This window comes from Oncorhynchus mykiss, chromosome 4, assembly GCF_057628025.1.
Source record: "Oncorhynchus mykiss isolate SJ-2025 chromosome 4, ASM5762802v1, whole genome shotgun sequence".
NCBI classification, from domain to species: Eukaryota; Metazoa; Chordata; class Actinopteri; order Salmoniformes; family Salmonidae; genus Oncorhynchus; species Oncorhynchus mykiss.
Window position 1 is genome coordinate 6,355,983 of NC_143025.1, and position 21,937 is coordinate 6,377,919.

A 21,937-nucleotide genomic window follows, 5' to 3' on the forward strand; every position below is an offset into this window, starting at 1 on the left:
TTTCTCAAAACAAGAATAGACTGACGAGTTTCAGAAGAAAGTTATTTGTTTCTAGCCATTTTGAGCCTGTAATAGAACCCAGCGTACTTTGTATCCCCACACAAAAAGGCAAGATGTTAAAAAATCTGCAGATTCTGAAAGAGATCATGTAGCCATTTTAATAACACAGCCTATCAGAGATAGAGGCAACACTCTCCAGACCTCGGTGTTTAACTTCTCTATTATGTCGAGATACTGTAGTTCCAATTATAAATCAATTCGGCATCCTTGGGGATGACAACACTTAAATATTTTTATTTTTTCTCTTGTGATTTTAAAAAAGGTATATATATATTTTTTTAAAGTCTGGGTTTAAGTTGCCTTTAAGAGGCATGAAATCACTTTTATCCCAGTTTATGGTGTACCAAGAGAGTGCTCCAAATGATTCGATGAGCGCCAACAGTGGCGGGAGTGACTCTTCGGGGCGTGAAAGGAACAAAATAACGCCATCCGCAAACAGAGGGACCATGTTCAGTGGAGCAAAGAAAACATGGCTTCCTGATACTAACAGCTAGGTAGGGCTTCCATAGCAATGCCGATACAGAGTGACAACGCGGTGATCGACCTTGCCCATGTTCAGCGGAGCAAAGAAAACGTGGCTCCTGATACTAACAGCTAGGTAGGGCTTCCATAGCAATGCCGATATAGAGGGACAACGTGGTGATCGACCTTGCCCATGTTCAGCGGAGCAAAGAAAACATGGCTTCCTGATACTAACAGCTAGGTAGGGCTTCCATAGCAATGCCGATATAGAGTGACAACGCGGTGATCGACCTTGCCCATGTTCAGCGGAGCAAAGAAAACGTGGCTCCTGATACTAACAGCTAGGTTGGGCTTCCATAGCAATGCCGATATAGAGGGACAACGTGGTGATCAACGTGGCTCCTGATACTAACAGCTAGGTAGGGCTTCCATAGCAATGCCGATATAGAGTGACAACGCGGTGATCGACCTTGCCCATGTTCAGCGGAGCAAAGAAAACATGGCTCCTGATACTAACAGCTAGGTTGCAACGCCATAGCAATGGCGAATAGCAACGGACTCAAGGGGCACCCCTGGCGACAGGAACGTTGAAGTGAAAACGGAGGCGATTTATTGAAATGAGAACTGAAGCTGTCGGGAACGCATATACACCTGAACAAAAAATATTTAAAAAACGCAACATGTAAAAGTGTCCCATGTTTCACGAGCTGAAATAAAAGATCCCAGAAATGTTCCATGCGCACAAAAAATCTTATATCTTTCAAATGTTGTGCACAAATGTGTTTACATCCTTGTTATTGAGCGTTTCTCCTTTCCCCAGATAATCCTGACAGGTTTGCATATCAAGAAGCTGACTAAACAGCTTCCCTCATCCCGTTTCCTCTTCGTCTCCCTCTCCATCCTCCACCACTACCCCCCCCCCCCATCTCCTGCCAGGACATGTTCCTCTGCCCCTCCCTGGGTTTTGGAGAACCCTCCCCCCCTAGATCATTACACAGGTGCATCTTGTGCAGGGGACAATAAAAGGCCACTAAAATGTGCCGTTTTGTCACACAACACAACGCCACAGATGTCTCAAGTTTTGAAGGAAGGAACATGCAATTGGCATGCGGACTGCAGGAATGTCCACCAGAGCTGTTGCCAGAGAATTTTAATGTACATTTCTCTACCATAAGCCGCATCCAACATTGTTGTGGCTACCCTGCCGCCCCAAAAAATGAGAATCTGCCTGGGATAAAAACCAGTTTTGTCACGATGAATTATAGTCGAAATGCATTTATTTAGTCTGTTTGCAGAGTATTTTAAGTAAACACCTTGAGATCGCATCCGAGGAGGGCAATAGGAGGATGGATCTGTTTCATCTGTATCTTTAACATTACGGTGATAAAGACTCTGCGAGTTTCAATAGAATGTTTAAACATCCTCAACATAAGAGAGGAATATGCTTTGTAAAACTCTATTTTACAGAAAATATTGATTAATGTGCGTTGTCTTTGTAAAATAAACCTAACACAGAACAGTAAATGTAGAGAAAGAGAGGCCAGGATTCAAACGAACGCAGACAACACCACCTGTGTACTGCGATTGACTTCTGATCATTTATGTTGATTTAGCCAACACTCGCAGAGTCAAAATATCAACAGCTGTCTTCATTCCCATGAATATCAGAGACATTACCTTTAAAAGTCTATTGACTATCAGGGACATTACCTTTAAAAGTCTATTGACTATCAGGGACATTACCTTTAAAAGTCTATTGACTATCAGGGACATTACCTTTAAAAGTCTATTGCTTAGCACAGATGTGTTGGTTTGAATCCCAGCCAGAGTGAAGAGGAGGAGGAGAGAAATGGTAAGAAGATCCAATATATACAAAGGATAGTGGTACTGGGTAGTGGGTAGTGGGTCCTCAAACATCTGACATGACAAATCAAAATCAAATGTTATCGGTCACATAAACATGGTTAGCAGATGTTATCGGTCACATACACATGGTTAGCAGATGTTCATGCGAGTCCTGATGCTTGTCCTGATGCTTTGGAAAATAAAGACTTCACAAGCAGTTTGTGTGATCCCATATCTGTTCGTGCTGAATAGCCAACTCCTATGGTCATTGTCATGCCAGGCCAAACATTGAAATTGGCTATACAGATGTAGGATCTTAATTTGATCACCCTGTTGCAGAATAACTTTTCTGCAATTCAGGACATTTTTAAATGTGTAGTGTATTTGAGGTTTTAAAAGGCAACTGAAGATTTGTGATTTCTAACTTTGAAATTTCAGACTTGATTTTCCTTTTCAATCCCTACAAAAATGGCCATTAATTATAATCTATAGAAAAGTTTGTGGTTATACACACACATCATTAAAAACATAGGTGCTGGGATTATCAGTACATAGTCAATAACGCGGTGAACTGGGAGCTTAAAGAGTGTGCGGGCCTTCTTGTTCTTCATTAATTATAATCCACATTTCCTGTTTCTACAGGAATTATTTTCCTGCTGTAGGAAACTGGCTCAAATTATGAGCCTACATCAGTACAGCACAAACAGATCTGGTAACAGGCTAGAGAAGGGTGTCTCTGACTGAGCTCATGCTCTGTTCTCACTTACAGGAAGTCTGAGTGGTAAGGTGGCCAGCCATTGGCTGTCGTGTCCTTTCCTTTTCCTGGCCACTTCCTGTGGTATGTCACTGGGAACCTCCCCTCGATAGAAAGACACCTGGAGAGATAAAAAATAATTGAAAGATTATTCTATTTGTTTAACCTTTATTTAACTAGACAAGTCAGTTAAAGAACAAATTCTTATTTACAATGCTGGCCTACAGAGGAACAGTGGGGTTAACTGCCTTGTTCAGGGGCAGAACGACAGATTTTTTACCTTGTCAGCTCGGGCCAAGCTCCAGCAAGCTTTTGGTTACTGGCCCAACGCTCCAACCACTAGGCTACCCTGCCGCCCCAAATAATAAAACATAGGTTTTTTATCCTCTTAAGAATCGGACCCTTTTTTTGGCCTAAAACGACCAAATCGAACTGCCTATAGCTCAGGACCTGAAGCAAGGGTTTGCATATTCGTGATACCACTTGAAAGGAAACACTTTGAAGTTTTGTGGAAATGTGAAATGAATATAGGAGAATATAACACATTAGATATGGTATAAGAAAATACAAAACAAAAATAAAAAAAAGTCTAAAAGAACATCCCAATGCCCCAGGGCAGTGATTAGGGACTTTGCCCTGTGTAGTATGCCGTCTTTCAGATAGGATGTTAAGTGGGTGTCCTGACTCTCTGTGGTCACTAAAGATCCCATGGTACTTATTGTTAGAATAGGGGTGTTAATCCCGGTGTCCTGGCTAAATTCCCAATCTGGCCCTTTTAACATTACGGTCACCTAATCATCCCCAGCTTCCAATTGTCTCTTTCATCTCCCCTCTAACTATTCCCCAGGTCGTTGCTGTAAATGAGAACGTGTTCTCAGTCAACTTACCTGGTAAAATAAATACAAATAAACAAACTGATATGTATTAAACGCCCAAATAACATTTTTTATTAGCTAAACAGATGGTGCTCAAAACAGGTGGGACCCCCGAATGACGGGTCGCCACTGAATCAGGTAGGCTTTTAAAAAAAATATATATATTTATCTTTCCAACGGATTAGAGAATTTTTTTTCCCCTTTCATGCTGAGTGGTTATCAAAAGTGAGAGAGCTGGAAAGATTTTTACAATAGGCTACGTTGAGGAACCATTGTCATTCTCAACGGATGTAAAAACAGACTTTGTTTACTTGCTTTTTGAGGCGAAGAAAATATTACTTTGAGAAGCTCCACAGTGATGGTGAGACAAGACACCATCAGAAATACTATCAGATCCCTTAATGGGAACATTTATAGGCCTACATTTATAATGTAACAGGCCTACATTTATAATGTAACAGGCCTACATTTATAATGTAACAGGCCTACATTTATAATGTAACAGGCCTACATTTATAATGTAACAGGCCTACATTTATAATGTAACAGGCCTACATTTATAATGTAACAGGCCTACATTTATAATGTAACAGGCCTACATTTATAATGTAACAGGCCTACATTTATAATGTAACAGCCTACATTTATAATGTAACAGCCTACATTTATAATGTAACAGGCCTACATTTATAATGTAACAGGCCTACATTTATAATGTAACAGCCTACATTTATAATGTAACAGCCTACATTTATAAGCCAGCAGGCCTACATTTATAATGTAACAGGCCTACATTTATAATGTAACAGCCTACATTTATAATGTAACAGGCCTACATTTATAATGTAACAGGCCTACATTTATAATGTAACAGCCTACATTTATAATGTAACAGCCTACATTTATTAGCCAGCAGGCCTACATTTATAATGTAACAGGCCTACATTTATAATGTAACAGCCTACATTTATAATGTAACAGGCCTACATTTATAATGTAACAGGCCTACATTTATAATGTAACAGCCTACATTTATAATGTAACAGCCTACATTTATTAGCCAGCAGGCCTACATTTATAATGTAACAGGCCTACATTTATAATGTAACAGGCCACATTTATAATGTAACAGGCCTACATTTATAATGTAACAGGCCTACATTTATTAGCCAGCAGGCCTACATTTATAATGTAACAGCCTACATTTATAATGTAACAGCCTACATTTATAATGTAACAGGCCTACATTTATAATGTAACAGGCCTACATTTATAATGTAACAGCCTACATTTATAATGTAACAGGCCTACATTTATAATGTAACAGGCCTACATTTATAATGTAACAGGCCTACATTTATAATGTAACAGCCTACATTTATAATGTAACAGGCCTACATTTATAATGTAACAGGCCTACATTTATAATGTAACAGCCTACATTTATAATGTAACAGCCTACATTTATAAGCCAGCAGGCCTACATTTATAATGTAACAGGCCTACATTTATAATGTAACAGCCTACATTTATAATGTAACAGGCCTACATTTATAATGTAACAGGCCTACATTTATAATGTAACAGCCTACATTTATAATGTAACAGCCTACATTTATTAGCCAGCAGGCCTACATTTATAATGTAACAGCCTACATTTATAATGTAACAGGCCTACATTTATAATGTAACAGGCCTACATTTATAATGTAACAGCCTACATTTATAATGTAACAGCCTACATTTATTAGCCAGCAGGCCTACATTTATAATGTAACAGGCCTACATTTATAATGTAACAGGCCACATTTATAATGTAACAGGCCTACATTTATAATGTAACAGGCCTACATTTATTAGCCAGCAGGCCTACATTTATAATGTAACAGCCTACATTTATAATGTAACAGCCTACATTTATAATGTAACAGGCCTACATTTATAATGTAACAGGCCTACATTTATAATGTAACAGCCTACATTTATAATGTAACAGGCCTACATTTATAATGTAACAGGCCTACATTTATAATGTAACCGCCTACATTTATAATGTAACAGGCCTACATTTATAATGTAACAGGCCTACATTTATAATGTAACAGCCTACATTTATAATGTAACAGGCTACATTTATAATGTAACAGGCTACATTTATAATGTAACAGGCCTACATTTATAATGTAACAGGCCACATTTATAATGTAACAGGCCTACATTTATAATGTAACAGGCCTACATTTATTAGCCAGCAGGCCTACATTTATAATGTAACAGCCTACATTTATAATGTAACAGCCTACATTTATAATGTAACAGGCCTACATTTATAATGTAACAGGCCTACATTTATAATGTAACAGCCTACATTTATAATGTAACAGGCCTACATTTATAATGTAACAGGCCTACATTTATAATGTAACCGCCTACATTTATAATGTAACAGGCCTACATTTATAATGTAACAGGCCTACATTTATAATGTAACAGCCTACATTTATAATGTAACAGGCTACATTTATAATGTAACAGGCTACATTTATAATGTAACAGGCCTACATTTATAATGTAACAGGCCTACATTTATAATGTAACAGGCCTACATTTATAATTTAACAGGCCTACATTTATAATGTAACAGCCTACATTTATAATGTAACAGGCCTACATTTATAATGTAACAGGCCTACATTTATAATGTAACAGGCCTACATTTATAATGTAACAGGCCTACATTTATAATGTAACAGCCTACATTTATAATGTAACAGCCTACATTTATAATGTAACAGGCCTACATTTATAGGCCTACATTTATAATGTAACAGGCCTACATTTATAATGTAACAGGCCTACATTTATAATGTAACAGCCTACATTTATAATGTAACAGCCTACATTTATTAGCCAGCAGGCCTACATGTATAATGTAACAGGCCTACATTTATAATGTAACAGCCTACATTTATAATGTAACAGGCCTACATTTATAATGTAACAGCCCTACATTTATAATGTAACAGCCCTACATTTATAATGTAACAGCCTACATTTATAATGTAACAGCCTACATTTATAATGTAACAGCCTACATTTATAATGTAACAGGCCTACATTTATAATGTAACAGCCTACATTTATAATGTAACAGGCCTACATTTATAATGTAAAAGGCCAACATTTATAATGTAACAGGCCTACATTTATAATGTAACAGCCTACATTTATAATGTAACAGCCTACATTTATAATGTAACAGCCTACATTTATAATGTAACAGCCTACATTTATTAGCCAGCAGGCCTACATTTATAATGTAACAGGCCTACATTTATAATGTAACAGCCTACATTTATAATGTAACAGCCTACATTTATAATGTAACAGCCTACATTTATTAGCCAGCAGGCCTACATTTATAATGTAACAGGCCTACATTTATAATGTAACAGGCCTACATTTATAATGTAACAGGCCTACATTTATAATGTAACAGCCTACATTTATAATGTAACATGCCTACATTTATAATGTAACAGCCTACATTTATAATGTAACAGGCCTACATTTATAATGTAACAGGCCTACATTTATAATGTAACAGGCCTACATTTATAATGTAACAGCCTACATTTATAATGTAACAGGCCTACATTTATAATGTAACAGGCCTACATTTATAATGTAACAGGCCTACATTTATAATGTAACAGGCCTACATTTACAGGCCTACATTTATTAGCCAGCAGGCCTACATTTAGTCCACTCAGACAGGCCTCCGCAATGGATTAGTCCACTCAGACAGGCCTCCACAATGGATTAGTCCACTCAGACAGGCCTCCACAATGGATTAGTCCACTCAGACAGGCCTCTATAATGGATTAGTCCACTCAGACAGGCCTCTACAGTGGGTTAGTCCACTGAGACAGGCCTCTATAATGGATTAGTCCACTCAGACAGGCCTCTATAATGGATTAGTCCACTCAGACAGGCCTCTACAATGGATTAGTCCACTCAGACAGGCCTCTATAATGGATTAGTCCACTCAGACAGGCCTCTACAATGGATTAGTCCACTGAGACAGGCCTCTACAATGGATTAGTCCACTGAGACAGGCCTCTATAATGGATTAGTCCACTCAGACAGGCCTCTACAATGGATTAGTCTGCTGAGACAGGCCTCTACAATGGATTAGTCCACTGAGACAGGCCTCTATAATGGATTAGTCCACTCAGACAGGCCTATACAATGGATTAGTCCGCTGAGACAGGCCTCTATAATGGATTAGTCCACTCAGACAGACTTCTACAATGGATTAGTCCGCTGAGACAGGCCTATACAATGGATTAGTCCACTGAGACAGGCCTTTACAATGGATTAGTCCACTCAGACAGACTTCTACAATGGATTAGTCCAATCAGACAGACCTCTCCAATGGATTAGTCCACTCAGACAGGCCTCTACAATGGATTAGTCCACTCAGACAGACTTCTACAATGGATTAGTCCAATCAGACAGGCCTCCACAATGGATTAGTCAACCTCACCAATAGAACTAACAACCAGGCTTGGTGGGAGGATGAAAAAGTAGGAATTGACTTATCAAACTGAAAATACCAATGAAAACGTGTTATTTCTCCCAATGAAAACGTGTTATTTCTACCAATGAAAACGTGTTATTTCTACCAATGAAAACGTGTTATTTCTACCTGCAAATGTGTGCTTGAGTTTTGTTTTCTTTGGCAACTGTGGTGTGAGCGGGATAAACACCTCCTGTTCTGTACATTATCCTGGAACTAATGAACTGCGTCCTCCATTATTTTCCAAGGTAATGTACAACATGTTGGTGTTTATCCCTTACCTAATAAAGCTCTTTATGAATAATGTACCATAGTTAATAAAAATGTCTGTATGTACTGTACACCCTCTCTCTGTCAGGGGTCACTCGTCTCTCACCTGACCCCTGATTGACCCCTCCTGCTTCTGTGTTGGACAAACGTACACCTCTTTGAGATTCTTCAACCGAGAGTAGAACACAAACGACAGTCTCCCTTCCGCACAGTCTGGTCTATCTGAAAGAGAGAGGGGACGTAGTAGTGTTGACATGGAAGATGTCGTTCAAATTGTATCATTTCCCAAATGTACCTGCGCTGACGTCTAGGCCCCTCTCGAAGCCAGCGAAGAACTGCTCTCCCTCCAACAGGTCACAGAGGTCTGAGGGTTGTGGGCCATCGTACTGCTCTGACAGAGACTGTACTCTGTTGTCCACCTGTTAAACATGGTCATAGGGCACATCAGATATTTACTGTACACATTATGACATCAACACACGTTATGACATCAACACACATTATGACATCGACACACATTATGACACCAACACACGTTATGACACCGACACACGGTGGATCTTCTAACATTCCTGCACTTCTAAAACTTGCAGTGGAAAGTCTGATGTACTATGCATGTGATACAGCCACTGACTGTCCTAGGTCTCTTATCTCAGGAAGTGATGCTGCTGTAACACTGTCCTTGTCTCAGGAAGTGATGCTGCTGTAACACTGACTGCCCTTGGTCTCAGGAAGTGATGCTGCTGTAACACTGACTGTCCTAGGTCTCAGGAAGTGATGCTGCTGTAACACTGTCCTTGTCTCAGGAAGTGATGCTGCTGTAACACTGACTGCCCTTGGTCTCAGGAAGTTATGCTGCTGTAACACTGACTGTCCTTGGTCTCAGGAAGTGATGCTGCTATAACACTGACTGTCCTTGGTCTCAGGAAGTGATGCTGCCGTAACACTGACTGTCCTTGGTCTCAGGGAGTGATGCTGCTATAACACTGACTGTCCTTGGTCTCAGAAAGTGATGCTGCTGTAACACCGACTGCCCTTGGTCTCAGGAAGTGATGCTGCTGTAACACTGACTGCCCTTGGTCTCAGGAAGTGATGCTGCTGTAACACTGACTGCCCTTGGTCTCAGAAAGTGATGCTGCTGTAACACTGACTGCCCTTGGTCTCAGGAAGTGATGCTGCTGTAACACTGACTGCCCTTGGTCTCAGGAAGTGATGCTGCCGTAACACTGACTGTCTTTGGTCTCAGGAAGTGATGCTGCCGTAACACTGACTGCCCTTGGTCTCAGGAAGTGATGCTGCTGTAACACTGACTGCCCTTGGTCTCAGGAAGTGATGCTGCTGTAACACTGTCTGCCCTTGGTCTCAGGAAGTGATGCTGCTGTAACACTGACTGCCCTTGGTCTCAGGAAGTGATGCTGCTGTAACACTGACTGTCCTTGATCTCAGGAAGTGATGCTGCTGTAACACTGTCTGCCCTTGATCTCAGGAAGTGATGCTGCTGTAACACTGACTGTCCTTGATCTCAGGAAGTGATGCTGCTGTAACACTGACTGTCCTTGGTCTCAGGAAGTGATGGATTGATTGATTGATTGACTGGACCCACCTTGTCAGCAGGCAGGCACTGTAGCAGAACCTGTTTGGGGTCTGTTCTCCTCTGTAGCACCAGGAACTGGACCTGAAACTGCTTCAGTCTCTGGTAGACCCTACGGACCACCCCGCTAACACAGCGCTGGGTAGTGTACCACAGCCAGTACCTGGAATAATATACAATACAATACAACTATTAACAGACGTAGCCAATAGAACCGGATTCAGGCTCCGGTAACACCGTACGGACCACAGCCACTACCCAGGATAGATGAACGATATTAACTTAACAACGTCAGCATCAAGGACCAATGTGAGAAGACCATACTCTAAACACTATGCCCAGACCGGACGAGGGCCTACGCAAATTGATTTTGTCCCCCACCACACGAAATGCGATCATGACACACAGGTTGAAATATCAAAACAAACTCTGAACCAATTATATTAATTTGGGGACAGGTCGAAAAGCATTAAACATTTATTACAATTTTGCTAGCTAGCTTGCTGTTTCTAGCTAATGTGTCCTATTTAGCTAGCTTGCTGTTTCTAGCTAATGTGTCCTATTTAGCTAGCTTGCTGTTTCTAGCTAATGTGTCCTATTTAGCTAGCTTGCTGTTTCTAGCTAATGTGTCCTATTTAGCTAGCTTGCTGTTTCTAGCTAATGTGTCCTATTTAGCTAGCTTGCTGTTGCTAGCTTGTCCTAGGATATAAACATTGGGTTGTTTACAGTTTCAACTGTTCTGCCTGTGATTATTATTATTCGACCATGCTGGTCATTTATGAACATTTGAACATCTTGGCCATGTTCTGTTATAATCTCCACCCGGCACAGCCAGAAGAGGACTGGCCACCCCTCAGAGCCTGGTTCCTCTCTAGGTTTCTTCCTAGGTTCTGGCCTTTCCAGGGAGTTTTTCCTAGCCACCGTGCTTCTACACCTGCATTGCTTGCTGTTTGGGGTTTTAGGCTGGGTTTCTGTACAGCACTTTGAGATATCAGCTGATGTACGAAGGGCTTTATAAATTAATTTGATTTGATTTGTTATTTTACCTGAAATGCACAAGGTCCTCTAATCCGACAATTAATCCACACATAAAACAGTCAACCGAATTGTTTCTAGTCATCTCTCCTCCTTCCAGACTTTTTATTCTTTAGACTTTACATTGCGATTGGCATCTAACTTTAACAGTATTACCACGACCGACCAAGTTACCAAGTTCGTCTTTCAATCACCCACGTGGGTATAACCAATGAGGAGATGGCACGTGGTACCCGCTTCTATAAACCAATGAGGAGATGGGAGAGGCAGGACTTGCCCCGTGTTCAGTGCCAGAAATAGAAATTACTTCTAATTTAGCGCTTGGCAACGCAGACGCTCGTTGGCGCGCTCGAGCGGTGTGGGTGTAATGACCGAGTAACCACGGCTACGTGTAAATGTAATTTGAGAAGCGAGCGGTGTGTTAGAAGAATGTTCACTTGATTGTTCAAGAAAGATTTTTTTGGGGGGCTGCATCTCGTCTCCTGTGAGTTAAAGCGCTGCCTACACCCCTCTTGAGTCCTAATTAGCCACTCCTACTGGCCATGTTCTGTTATAATCTCCACCCGGCACAGCCAGAAGAGGACTGGCCACCCCACATAGCCTGGTTCCTCTCTAGGTTTCATCCTAGGTTTTGGCCTTTCTAGGGAGTTTTTCCTAGCCACCGTGCTTCTACACCTGCATTGCTTGCTGTTTGGGGTTTTAGGCTGAGTTTCTGTACAGCAATTTGAGATATCAGCTGATGTACGAAGGGCTACATAAATACATTTGATTGATTGATTACTGTAAAGCTGTGTGTTCATGTCGTCTGGAATAACAGGACATTCCTACTGTAAAGCTGTGTGTTCATGTAGTCTGGAATAACAGGAACTCACCAGGAGAAGTGAGTGATGTAGAAGATGGCGTAGAGCTGTGTGACGTACAGGGACACCTGTGAGGTTATGTCTGTCCAGGTGTGGGCGCTGGGGTCTCCATGAAGCAGGTGGAGACAGGACAGGTCTACTGTGTGACCTGGGACATCAACAACAACAACAACATGGTTAAATTAATGTAGGTAGAGCTGGGGTCTCCATGGAGACAGGACAGGTCTACTATGTGACCTGGGACATCAACAACAACAACATGGTTAAATGAATGCAGGTAGCGCTGGGGTCTCCATGGAGACAGGACAGATCTACTGTATGACCTGGGACATCAACAACAACAACAACATGGTTAAATGAATGTAGGTACAGCTGGGGTCTCCATGGAGACGGGTCTACTTGAAGTAATTTCTCATCAGAAACGGCTAGAAGGGTTGAAAGCCAAGCAGTAAGTAACCCTTCTGCTCACACCTATCCAATCATGTCGGATCTGAAGTGGAGAGGAAAGAAATGAAAACGGTGAACAGTTTTCAAACAGGACCCGGTAGACCTACCAGTGAGTCCAGTTGGCAGCGGGACCTGCACCTTGATTGGCTGGAGGAATTGGATGCTGGGGTCTTGAGAGAGACAGAGGAGGGGACTGACTCTGGCCTGAGGGTCTCCACACAACGTCTGGACCTCAGTGACAGACACCTGTAGCACCTGTAGAAACAGGGGAGTGAGCAGGGATTGGATTTACATTACCCACTGCTGAGGAGATTAGCAGGAAAGCACAGTGTCACAAAATACAGAGGATACTAGCTAGTATTGTTTTATTGTTTTAACAAACAATGCTCTCTGGAAGAACCAGTCTCTGGCGAATACCGGACTGTACCTGTAGAGTGATGGTGAATACCGGACTGTACCTGTAGAGTGATGGTGAATACCAGACTGTACCTGTAGAGTGATGGTGAATACCAGACTGTACCTGTAGAGTGATGGTGAATACCGGACTGTACCTGTAGAGTGATGGTGAATACCGGACTGTACCTGTAGAATGATGGTGCGGGTCTGAACAGTGCAGTCTGGGGGGAAGGTCAGTTTGATGCCTGCGTCTGAACGTGACACCAGCAGCGCCCCCTCTGGTGTCACAGAGCAACTGTCCCTGACTGGACGACCCACTGCCACAAACCAGGAGAACTGTCTCACTGAGACGCAGGCCAGCTATGGGGACAAACTTGTTATTTTATTTTTTTAAATAGGAAAGTCAATTAAGAATACATTCTCAGACACACAGACAGACACACAGACAGACAGACAGACAGACAGACCAGACCAGACAGAGAGACAGACAAACAAACAGAGAGAGAGACAGACCAGACAGAGAGACAGACAAACAAACAGAGAGACAGACAGACAGACAGGAGACAGACAGGCAGACAGAAGGCAGACAGGAGGCAGACAGGCAGACAGAAGGCAGACAGGAGGCAGACAGGCAGACAGGAGGCAGACAGGCAGACAGGCAGAGAGAAGGGAGATATTTGTCTGCTGTACAAATCAGAATCTCAACCGTACAATCTCATATCTCCAGAAGTGAACAGGATGTAGGGTCTAGGGGGTTGATTCGGGACTGGGCCAAGGAGGTTGGTTATGTTTTCTTGCATGCCATATTATGAAGCAGTGTTGTGTTCTGTACACTACCCTGGCAGGTCGGCCTCCGGGGTGACTGCTGTGTCCTATACTGCCCCTTCTGGTTTCAGTGGATAGTGTACTCCACTGCTGTCCATCAAACCTCCTCACAACCACCTCCCCTTTCCTGGACCGGTGGTACGGTACACACACCTCCACTGGCTGGAGAGGAGGAGAGGAGGAGAGGAGAGGGGGAGGGGAGGGGAGGGGAAAGGAGAGGAGAGGAGAGGAGGAGTGGAGGGGAGAAGAGAGGAGGAGTGGAGGGGAGAAGAGAGGGAGAAGAGAGGAGGAGGGGAGGAGAGGAGGGGAGGAATATGTTCAGAAAGAAGATGAGTATCAGAGTAGAAGAGACCAATGAGAGAAGTTTATAGATACACAATGAAAAAGACTTTGTCCCAAATATCTGTATGCTGCAAGAAACAGCCCATTTAAAACTCCTGAAAAGAAGATATCTGTCTACTTTGTGTGTGAACCTACAGATCTTTCCATTGATAAGTATCCCACCATAAATTAGACTAATTAATTATACGACTACCGTTTACAGAATACCTTTAAAAAGGAGATCCCGTGTGGGAGGAGTTCCAGTGGTCGACTCAGCAGGAAGTCATGCTCCTCTAGCCACACCCATTTCCTGTCTGGCCTACGCTCCGCCCACTGCAGCGTGGTGGTCGTCGCTAGGCAACCCGAGGGAAACAGTAGCTCCGCTCCCCCTGGGAGGAACACATGACAACCAGCAGACGACACACAGAACCTGGCAGGAGAGGAAGAACAACAATAACAACAACAACAACAACAACACCACCTGACAACTACACAAGGAAACAACTGTGTCGATATCTGAGATCAGCATCAAGTCAAGTACAAGTAACACTGTGTTGTACCTGTGTCGATTCGGTCCAAGGTGTAACTCTGGAATGCGTGTCTCCACCTGGCCTGAGGAGGACAGAGGACGATAAACTAAGGAACGATTTACAAAACTAGGATCACACTGCAAATAGTCAATACCTACAGGAACGTCACTTAGACCTTCCTTCAGGTATGGGTGGTAGTGGTAGAGGGAGTAGACTGGTACTAACCAGGTGGTAGTGGTGGAGGGGGTAGACTGGTACTAACCAGGTGGTAGTGGTAGAGGGAGTAGACTGGTACTAACCAGGTGGTAGTGGTGGAGGGGGTAGTGGTACTAACCAGGTGGTAGAGGTGGAGGGGGTAGTGGTACTAACCAGGTGGTAGTGGTGGAGGGGTAGTGGTACTAACCAGGTGGTAGAGGTGGAGGGGGTAGTGGTACTAACCAGGTGGTAGAGGTGGAGGGGGTAGTGGTACTAACCAGGTGGTAGAGGTGGAGGGGGTAGTGGTACTAACCAGGTGGTAGTGGTGGAGGGGGTAGTGGTACTAACCAGGTGGTAGAGGTGGAGGGGGTGGTGGTACTAACCAGGTGGTAGTGGTGGAGGGGGTAGACTGGTACTAACCAGGTGGTAGAGGTGGAGGGGGTAGTGGTACTAACCAGGTGGTAGAGGTGGAGGGGGTAGTGGTACTAACCAGGTGGTAGTGGTAGACTGGTACTAATCAGGTGGTAGTGGTAGAGGGAGTAGACTGGTACTAACCAGGTGGTAGTGGTGGAGGGGGTAGTGGTACTAACCAGGTGGTAGTGGTGGAGGGGGTAGTGGTACTAACCAGGTGGTAGTGGTGGAGGGGGTAGTGGTACTAACCAGGTGGTAGTGGTGGAGGGACTGTACCTGTAGAGTGATGGTGAATACCAGACTGTACCTGTAGAGTGATGGTGAATACCAGACTGTACCTGTAGAGTGATGGTAGACTGGGACTAACCAGGTGGTAGAGGGGGTAGACTGGGACTAACCAGGTGGTAGAGGGGGTAGACTGGTACTAACCAGGTGGTAGAGGGTGTAGACTGGTACTAACCAGGTGGTAGAGGGTGTAGACTGGTACTAACCAGGTGGTAGAGGGGGTAGACTGGGACTAACCAGGTGGTAGAGGGGGTAGACTGGGACTAACCAGGTGGTAGAGGGGGTAGACTGGTACTAACCAGGTGGTGGAGGGGGTAGACTGGTACTAACCAGGTGGTGGAGGGGGTAGACTGGGACTAACCAGGTGGTAGAGGTGGAGGGGGTAGACTGGTACTAACCAGGTGGTGAGGGGGTAGACTGGGACTAACCAGGTGGTAGAGGGGGTAGACTGGTACTAACCAGGTGGTAGAGGGGGTAGACTGGTACTAACCAGGTGGTAGTGGTGGAGGGGGTAGTGGTACTAACCAGGTGGTAGTGGTAGAGGGAGTAGACTGGTACTAACCAGGTGGTAGTGGTGGAGGGGGTAGTGGTACTAACCAGGTGGTAGTGGTGGAGGGGGTAGTGGTACTAACCAGGTGGTAGTGGTGGAGGGGGTAGTGGTACTAACCAGGTGGTAGTGGTGGAGGGGGTAGTGGTACTAACCAGGTGGTAGTGGTGGAGGGGGTAGACTGGTACTAACCAGGTGGTAGAGGTGGAGGGGGTAGACTGGTACTAACCAGGTGGTAGAGGGGGTAGACTGGTACTAACCAGGTGGTAGAGGGGGTAGACTGGGACTAACCAGGTGGTGGAGGGGGTAGACTGGGACTAACCAGGTGGTAGAGGTGGAGGGGTAGACTGGGACTAACCAGGTGGTAGAGGTGGAGGGGTAGACTGGTACTAACCAGGTGGTAGAGGTGGAGGGGGTAGACTGGGACTAACCAGGTGGTAGAGGTGGAGGGGGTAGACTGGGACTAACCAGGTGGTAGAGGTGGAGGGGGTAGACTGGGACTAACCAGGTGGTAGAGGGGGTAGACTGGGACTAACCAGGTGGTAGAGGTGGAGGGGGTAGACTGGTACTAACCAGGTGGTGAGGGGGTAGACTGGGACTAACCAGGTGGTAGAGGGGGTAGACTGGTACTAACCAGGTGGTAGAGGTGGAGGGGGTAGACTGGTACTAACCAGGTGGTAGAGGTGGAGGGGGTAGACTGGTACTAACCAGGTGGTGGAGGGGGTAGACTGGTACTAACCAGGTGGTAGTGGTGGAGGGGTAGAGTTAGTGGTACTATCCAGGTGGTAGAGGTGGAGGGGGTAGACTGGTACTAACCAGGTGGTAGAGGTGGAGGGGGTAGACTGGTACTAACCAGGTGGTAGTGGTGGAGGGGGTAGTGGTACTAACCAGGTGGTAGTGGTGGAGGGGGTAGTGGTACTAACCAGGTGGTAGAGGTGGAGGGGGTAGAGTTAGTGGTACTAACCAGGTGGTAGAGGTGGAGGGGGTAGACTGGTACTAACCAGGTGGTAGAGGTGGAGGGGGTAGAGTTAGTGGTACTAACCAGGTGGTAGAGGTGGAGGGGGTAGTGGTACTAACCAGGTGGTAGAGGTGGAGGGGGTAGAGTTAGTGGTACTAACCAGGTGGTAGAGGTGGAGGGGGTAGTGGTACTAACCAGGTGGTAGAGGTGGAGGGGGTAGAGTTAGTGGTACTAACCAGGTGGTAGAGGTGGAGGGTTAGACTGGGACTAACCAGGTGGTAGAGGTGGAAGGGGTAGAGTTAGTGGTACTAACCAGGTGGTAGAGGTGGAGGGGGTAGAGTTAGTGGTACTAACCAGGTGGTAGAGGTGGAGGGTTAGACTGGGACTAACCAGGTGGTAGAGGTGAATGGGGTAGTGGTACTAACCAGGTGGTAGAGGTGAAGGGGGTAGTGGTACTAACCAGGTGGTAGAGGTGGAGGGGGTAGTGGTACTAACCAGGTGGTAGAGGTGGAGGGGGTAGAGTTAGTGGTACTAACCAGGTGGTAGAGGTGGAGGGGGTAGAGTTAGTGGTACTAACCAGGTGGTAGTGGTGGAGGGGGTAGTGGTACTAACCAGGTGGTAGAGGTGGAGGGGGTAGAGTTAGTGGTACTAACCAGGTGGTAGAGGTGGAGGGGTTAGATTGGTACTCACCAGGTGTGGGTGGTAGTGGTGGGGTAGGGGGTAGATTGGTACTCACCAGGTGTGGGTGGTAGTGGTGGAGGGGTAGGGGGTAGATTGGTACTCACCAGGTGTGGGTGGTAGTGGTGGAGGGGGTAGATTGGTACTCACCAGGTGTGGGTGGTAGTGGTGGAGGGGGTAGATTGGTACTCACCAGGTGTGGGTGGTAGTGGTGGAGGGGTAGGGGGTAGAGTGGTACTCACCAGGTGTGGGTGGTAGTGGTGGAGGGGTAGGGGGTAGAGTGGTACTCACCAGGTGTGGGTGGTAGTGGTGGAGGGGTTGGGTGTAGAGTGGTACTCACCAGGTGTGGGTGGTAGTGGTGGAGGGGGTAGAGTGGTACTCACCAGGTGTGGGTGGTAGTGGTGGAGGGGTAGGGGGTCTTCCCAGGGGGTTGTTCCTTACGTCTATCTTTAACTTATCCAGTTTGTCCAGACAGAGACAGACGGGGAGAACACGCAGGTCATTACTGTGGATCACCAGGTCCCTGAGAGACAGGAGACAGCCTGAGAGAGGAGAGGAGAGGAGAGGAGAAGGAGACGAGAGGAGAGGAGAGGAGAGGAGAGGAGAGGAGAGGAGAGGAGAGGAGAGGAGAGGAGAAAGAGGAGATGAGGAGAGGAGAAAGAGGAGAGGAGAGGAGAGGAGAGGAGAGGAGAAAGAGGAGAGGAGAGGAGAGGAGAAAGAGGAGAAAGAGGAGAAAGAGGAGATGAGAGGAGATGAGAGGAGATGAGAGGAGATGAGAGGAGACGAAAGATGAGAGGGGACAGAAGAGAGGGGACAGAAGAGAAGGGACAGAAGAGAAGGGACAGAAGAGAAGGGACAGAAGAGAGGGGAGAGATGAGAGGAAACAAGAGGAGAGGAAAGAGGTGATGTAGACAGACAGATGGAGATGGAGGGAATGTTCCTTACCTTTGACCCTTGCTTTTATTTTTTTTACTGCCATAGTATCACAGTAATATTTAGGCTTACAACATACAACTTATTGTTATCTATCTTCCCCCTAGAGTCTCCTCCCCTTACCCATTGTTATCTATCTTCCCCCTAGAGTCTCCACCCCTTACCCATTGTTATCTATCTTCCCCCTAGAGTCTCCACCCCTTACCCATTGTTATCCATCTTCCCCCTAGAGTCTCCACCCCTTACCCATTGTTATCCATCTTCCCCCTAGAGTCTCCTCCCCTTACCCATTGTTATCCATCTTCCCCCTAGAGTCTCCTCCCCTTACCCATGGTCTCAGGCAGCCTCTTTAGCCTGTTGTGTGACAGCTCCAGTTTTACCAGCTCCTCCAGCGCACCGATCTCCTCAGGTAATGTCTCCAGGAGGTTATAGGAGACATCCAGGGTGTGGAGTGTCTTCAACTGACCCAGGCTGGGGGGGAGAGAGGCCAGACAGTTCCCCAGGAGAGAGAGGTAGCGGAGGGCAGGGAGAGGACCGAAGGAGGGAGGGAGATCAGTGAGGTGGTTGTGACCCAGGAGGAGGGTGGAGAGGAGGGGGAGGGTGAGGAGGCAGGGAGGGAAGGAGGAGAGGAGGTTGAAGGAGAGGTCCAGGTGGACGAGGAGAGAAAGGGATGAGAGAGAGGGAGGAAGAGAGGTGAGAAGGCCGGGGAGGGGGTCACCATGGGCGTCATGGAAACAGTGTCCTGAGGAGGAGTCAGAAGATGAGCAAGCATGGAGAGAGGGAGAGGACAGACAGGAGGAGAGAGGGAGAGGACAGACAGGAGGAGAGAGGGAGAGGACAGACAGGAGGAGAGAGGGAGAGGACAGACAGGAGGAGAGAGGGAGAGGACAGACAAGAGCAAGGGACAAATGATTGAAAAGGGTGTGAAAATACCAACATAATTATTAACATGTAAAGACACACATTGTATGATAACGTTGCAGTGTTTCTACTATGTGCTATAATGTGAGTCTGATGTTCAGCGTCTACTAAATAAATAGATTGAATGTTACTTTACAAGCACGTTACACAGCATTAATGAATGTATCAGCATTCAGCTCTAGTACCTCTAATAGCCAGTGAGCGTAGCTGTGTGAGGTGCGGTAGGACCTCCAGGGCTCCCTCTAGCGCCCCCCTGTCCTCCGAGCCCAGTCGGAGGTACTGCAGGCCCCTCAGCTGCCCAGGGACAGACACCCATAGTACCTGTAGCACAGCAGTCCCGCCCTGGTATACATCCAGAGTCAGTCTAGTGTCGGTGAGCACCGCACACAGCTCTACTGACGGGGGAAGGGGAGGGGTGAGGGACGGAACTGGAGAGAACGAGGAGAGAGGAGCCAGGAAGGAGGGAGAGGGGGATGAGAGGGTGGAGATGGAGAGAGGAGAGATGGAGGGAGCAGGAGGGATGGAGGGAGCAGGAGAGATGGAGGGAGCAGGAGGGATGGAGGGAGGGTCGTCGTCATCTCGGTCTGTAACTGTTATCAGTCCTGTATTCATTTCCTCCATCTTCTCCGTCCTCATTTGAATTCCACTTTCTTCTTTGTTTCTAACTGCAGACACACGGGTAGTTTCTCCCTCGGTCTGTCCTTCCCTACGTGACAGTTCCTCTCCAAGATGGTGGGTCATCTTATCTACGGGAAAGTGTGTTATTCTATGGACAGTCTTATTTCTCATCTGACCAAGAGGATCATGTCCCGTTTCCATGGTTCCCCCACCGGCTTGATTCTCACCCTCCGCTTTCTCTTGTCCACTTCTTCTCCTCCATTCCCTCTTCTTCTTCTCTCTCTCCATCTCACACCTCTTCTCTCAGAGGACCTTGTTTTTTTGTGTGAAGGTGTTGATTTGAAATCCAAAACACATTGATTTTTTTATTCTCATGTATTAGAAGGGCCAATCTTCAAGGGACACCTGCTTCCTGCTGTACTTGGGCATGTTGGGACTTGAGCGTCCTAGGATACAATTCCCAGAACATTGATTGCCTCGCCAGTACAAGAACATAGCCTATATTTCACTAACAATAAACACGTAACGTTACATGGCTATGTTTAATTAGAATAAAATGTATAAATATGATTGTATGACAGTAATGGTGAGTAAGATGCGAAGTTTCTTAGTAAACTACTGCTAGCTAGCCTAGTTAGCAACAAGCTAACTTCTTTGATTCACCATGTCACTTGAAAAGTTCACGGAACAAACTAACTATGGATTTAACAAATGTACTGTACCGTGTTAGTAATGTTTCCTGTTCACGGCGATAACCACTGCGTCTCGTCTACGCCAGATTGATTTGTTATAAAGTGCAAGGTTCACTATTTCCTTGTTGGCTACACGTTTTTTCAAACAGCTTGTTGTCATCAGCCAGACCAATGAGGCTGCGGCCCCGTCAGACCCCCCCAGCCCGGGGAGGGACACCGGTCTTAAAAGGGACAGTGTCACGTTAAGTTAAAACTCTCCCTTTTTTCAACTCTCAACATCACTTTCACTTCAAAATTGTTCTCTTTCTATCGGTTTAATTTGTTGAGATATAAATGAATAAAATTAAAATAAATTTAAAAACATGTGACATTGGGAAGTTTGAAAAACAACACAAACAGATCTGGGATCAGACTAGGTGGACTACTGAGAAAAATGGTTTTCCAGACGCTTTAATCAATAACTTTCAGAGCAGAAATAAAAATAAAAAAACGACTAGTCAAGAGTTATCTCTGGTAAACACAGGAATAATGACGTGTCCCTGGTCCCTGATAATGTATCTGTTACTTTTACCTGATAAACACAACTTTATCTATTTTGTTCTTTGTCAAAGTCATTACTTATCTCTCTTCGGTGTGTTCATTTCCTGAATGTATAGCATACCTACCGCCAATATGTATGCCAAGTATTGATATTTTTGCAGAAGGGGATGTCAGCTTTGAGCGCTGATCAACATAAGTCCTATAAAAGTGATCTCGGGTTCACGTGTTCAAATCCTACCCTGAAGACCATTGAAGAGGGTTATATTATCATCCTACCCCGAATACCATTGAACAGAGTGTGTTCTA

General features: G+C 45.1%; 1 protein-coding gene across 3 annotated transcripts in view; it reads right to left on the reverse strand.

The window, feature by feature from the left end:
- Positions 1 to 21,261, reverse strand: part of pidd1 (p53-induced death domain protein 1) — a 36,659-nt gene extending 15,398 nt beyond the window's left edge. Inside the window, exons 1-15 of one of the 3 annotated variants that reach the window (XM_090230971.1) lie at positions 21,122 to 21,259; positions 20,627 to 20,845; positions 19,967 to 20,527; positions 19,189 to 19,602; positions 18,311 to 18,469; positions 14,884 to 14,935; positions 14,552 to 14,753; positions 14,015 to 14,164; positions 13,364 to 13,537; positions 12,889 to 13,036; positions 12,347 to 12,482; positions 10,452 to 10,602; positions 9,144 to 9,267; positions 8,955 to 9,070; positions 3,135 to 3,242 (exon numbers count right to left, since the gene is read on the reverse strand). In XM_090230971.1, the coding sequence (XP_090087097.1) occupies positions 3,135 to 3,242; positions 8,955 to 9,070; positions 9,144 to 9,267; positions 10,452 to 10,602; positions 12,347 to 12,482; positions 12,889 to 13,036; positions 13,364 to 13,537; positions 14,015 to 14,164; positions 14,552 to 14,753; positions 14,884 to 14,935; positions 18,311 to 18,469; positions 19,189 to 19,602; positions 19,967 to 20,527; positions 20,627 to 20,687 (2,556 nt within the window). In that variant the 5' untranslated portion in view covers positions 20,688 to 20,845; positions 21,122 to 21,259. Of the gene's footprint in view, positions 1 to 3,134; positions 3,243 to 8,954; positions 9,071 to 9,143; positions 9,268 to 10,451; positions 10,603 to 12,346; positions 12,483 to 12,888; positions 13,037 to 13,363; positions 13,538 to 14,014; positions 14,165 to 14,551; positions 14,754 to 14,883; positions 14,936 to 18,310; positions 18,470 to 19,188; positions 19,603 to 19,966; positions 20,846 to 21,121 lie in introns of all 3 variants that reach the window. The other 2 variants (XR_016495042.1, XM_090230970.1) reach the window with 2 other exon arrangements.
- Positions 21,262 to 21,937: the final 676 nt, after the last annotated feature.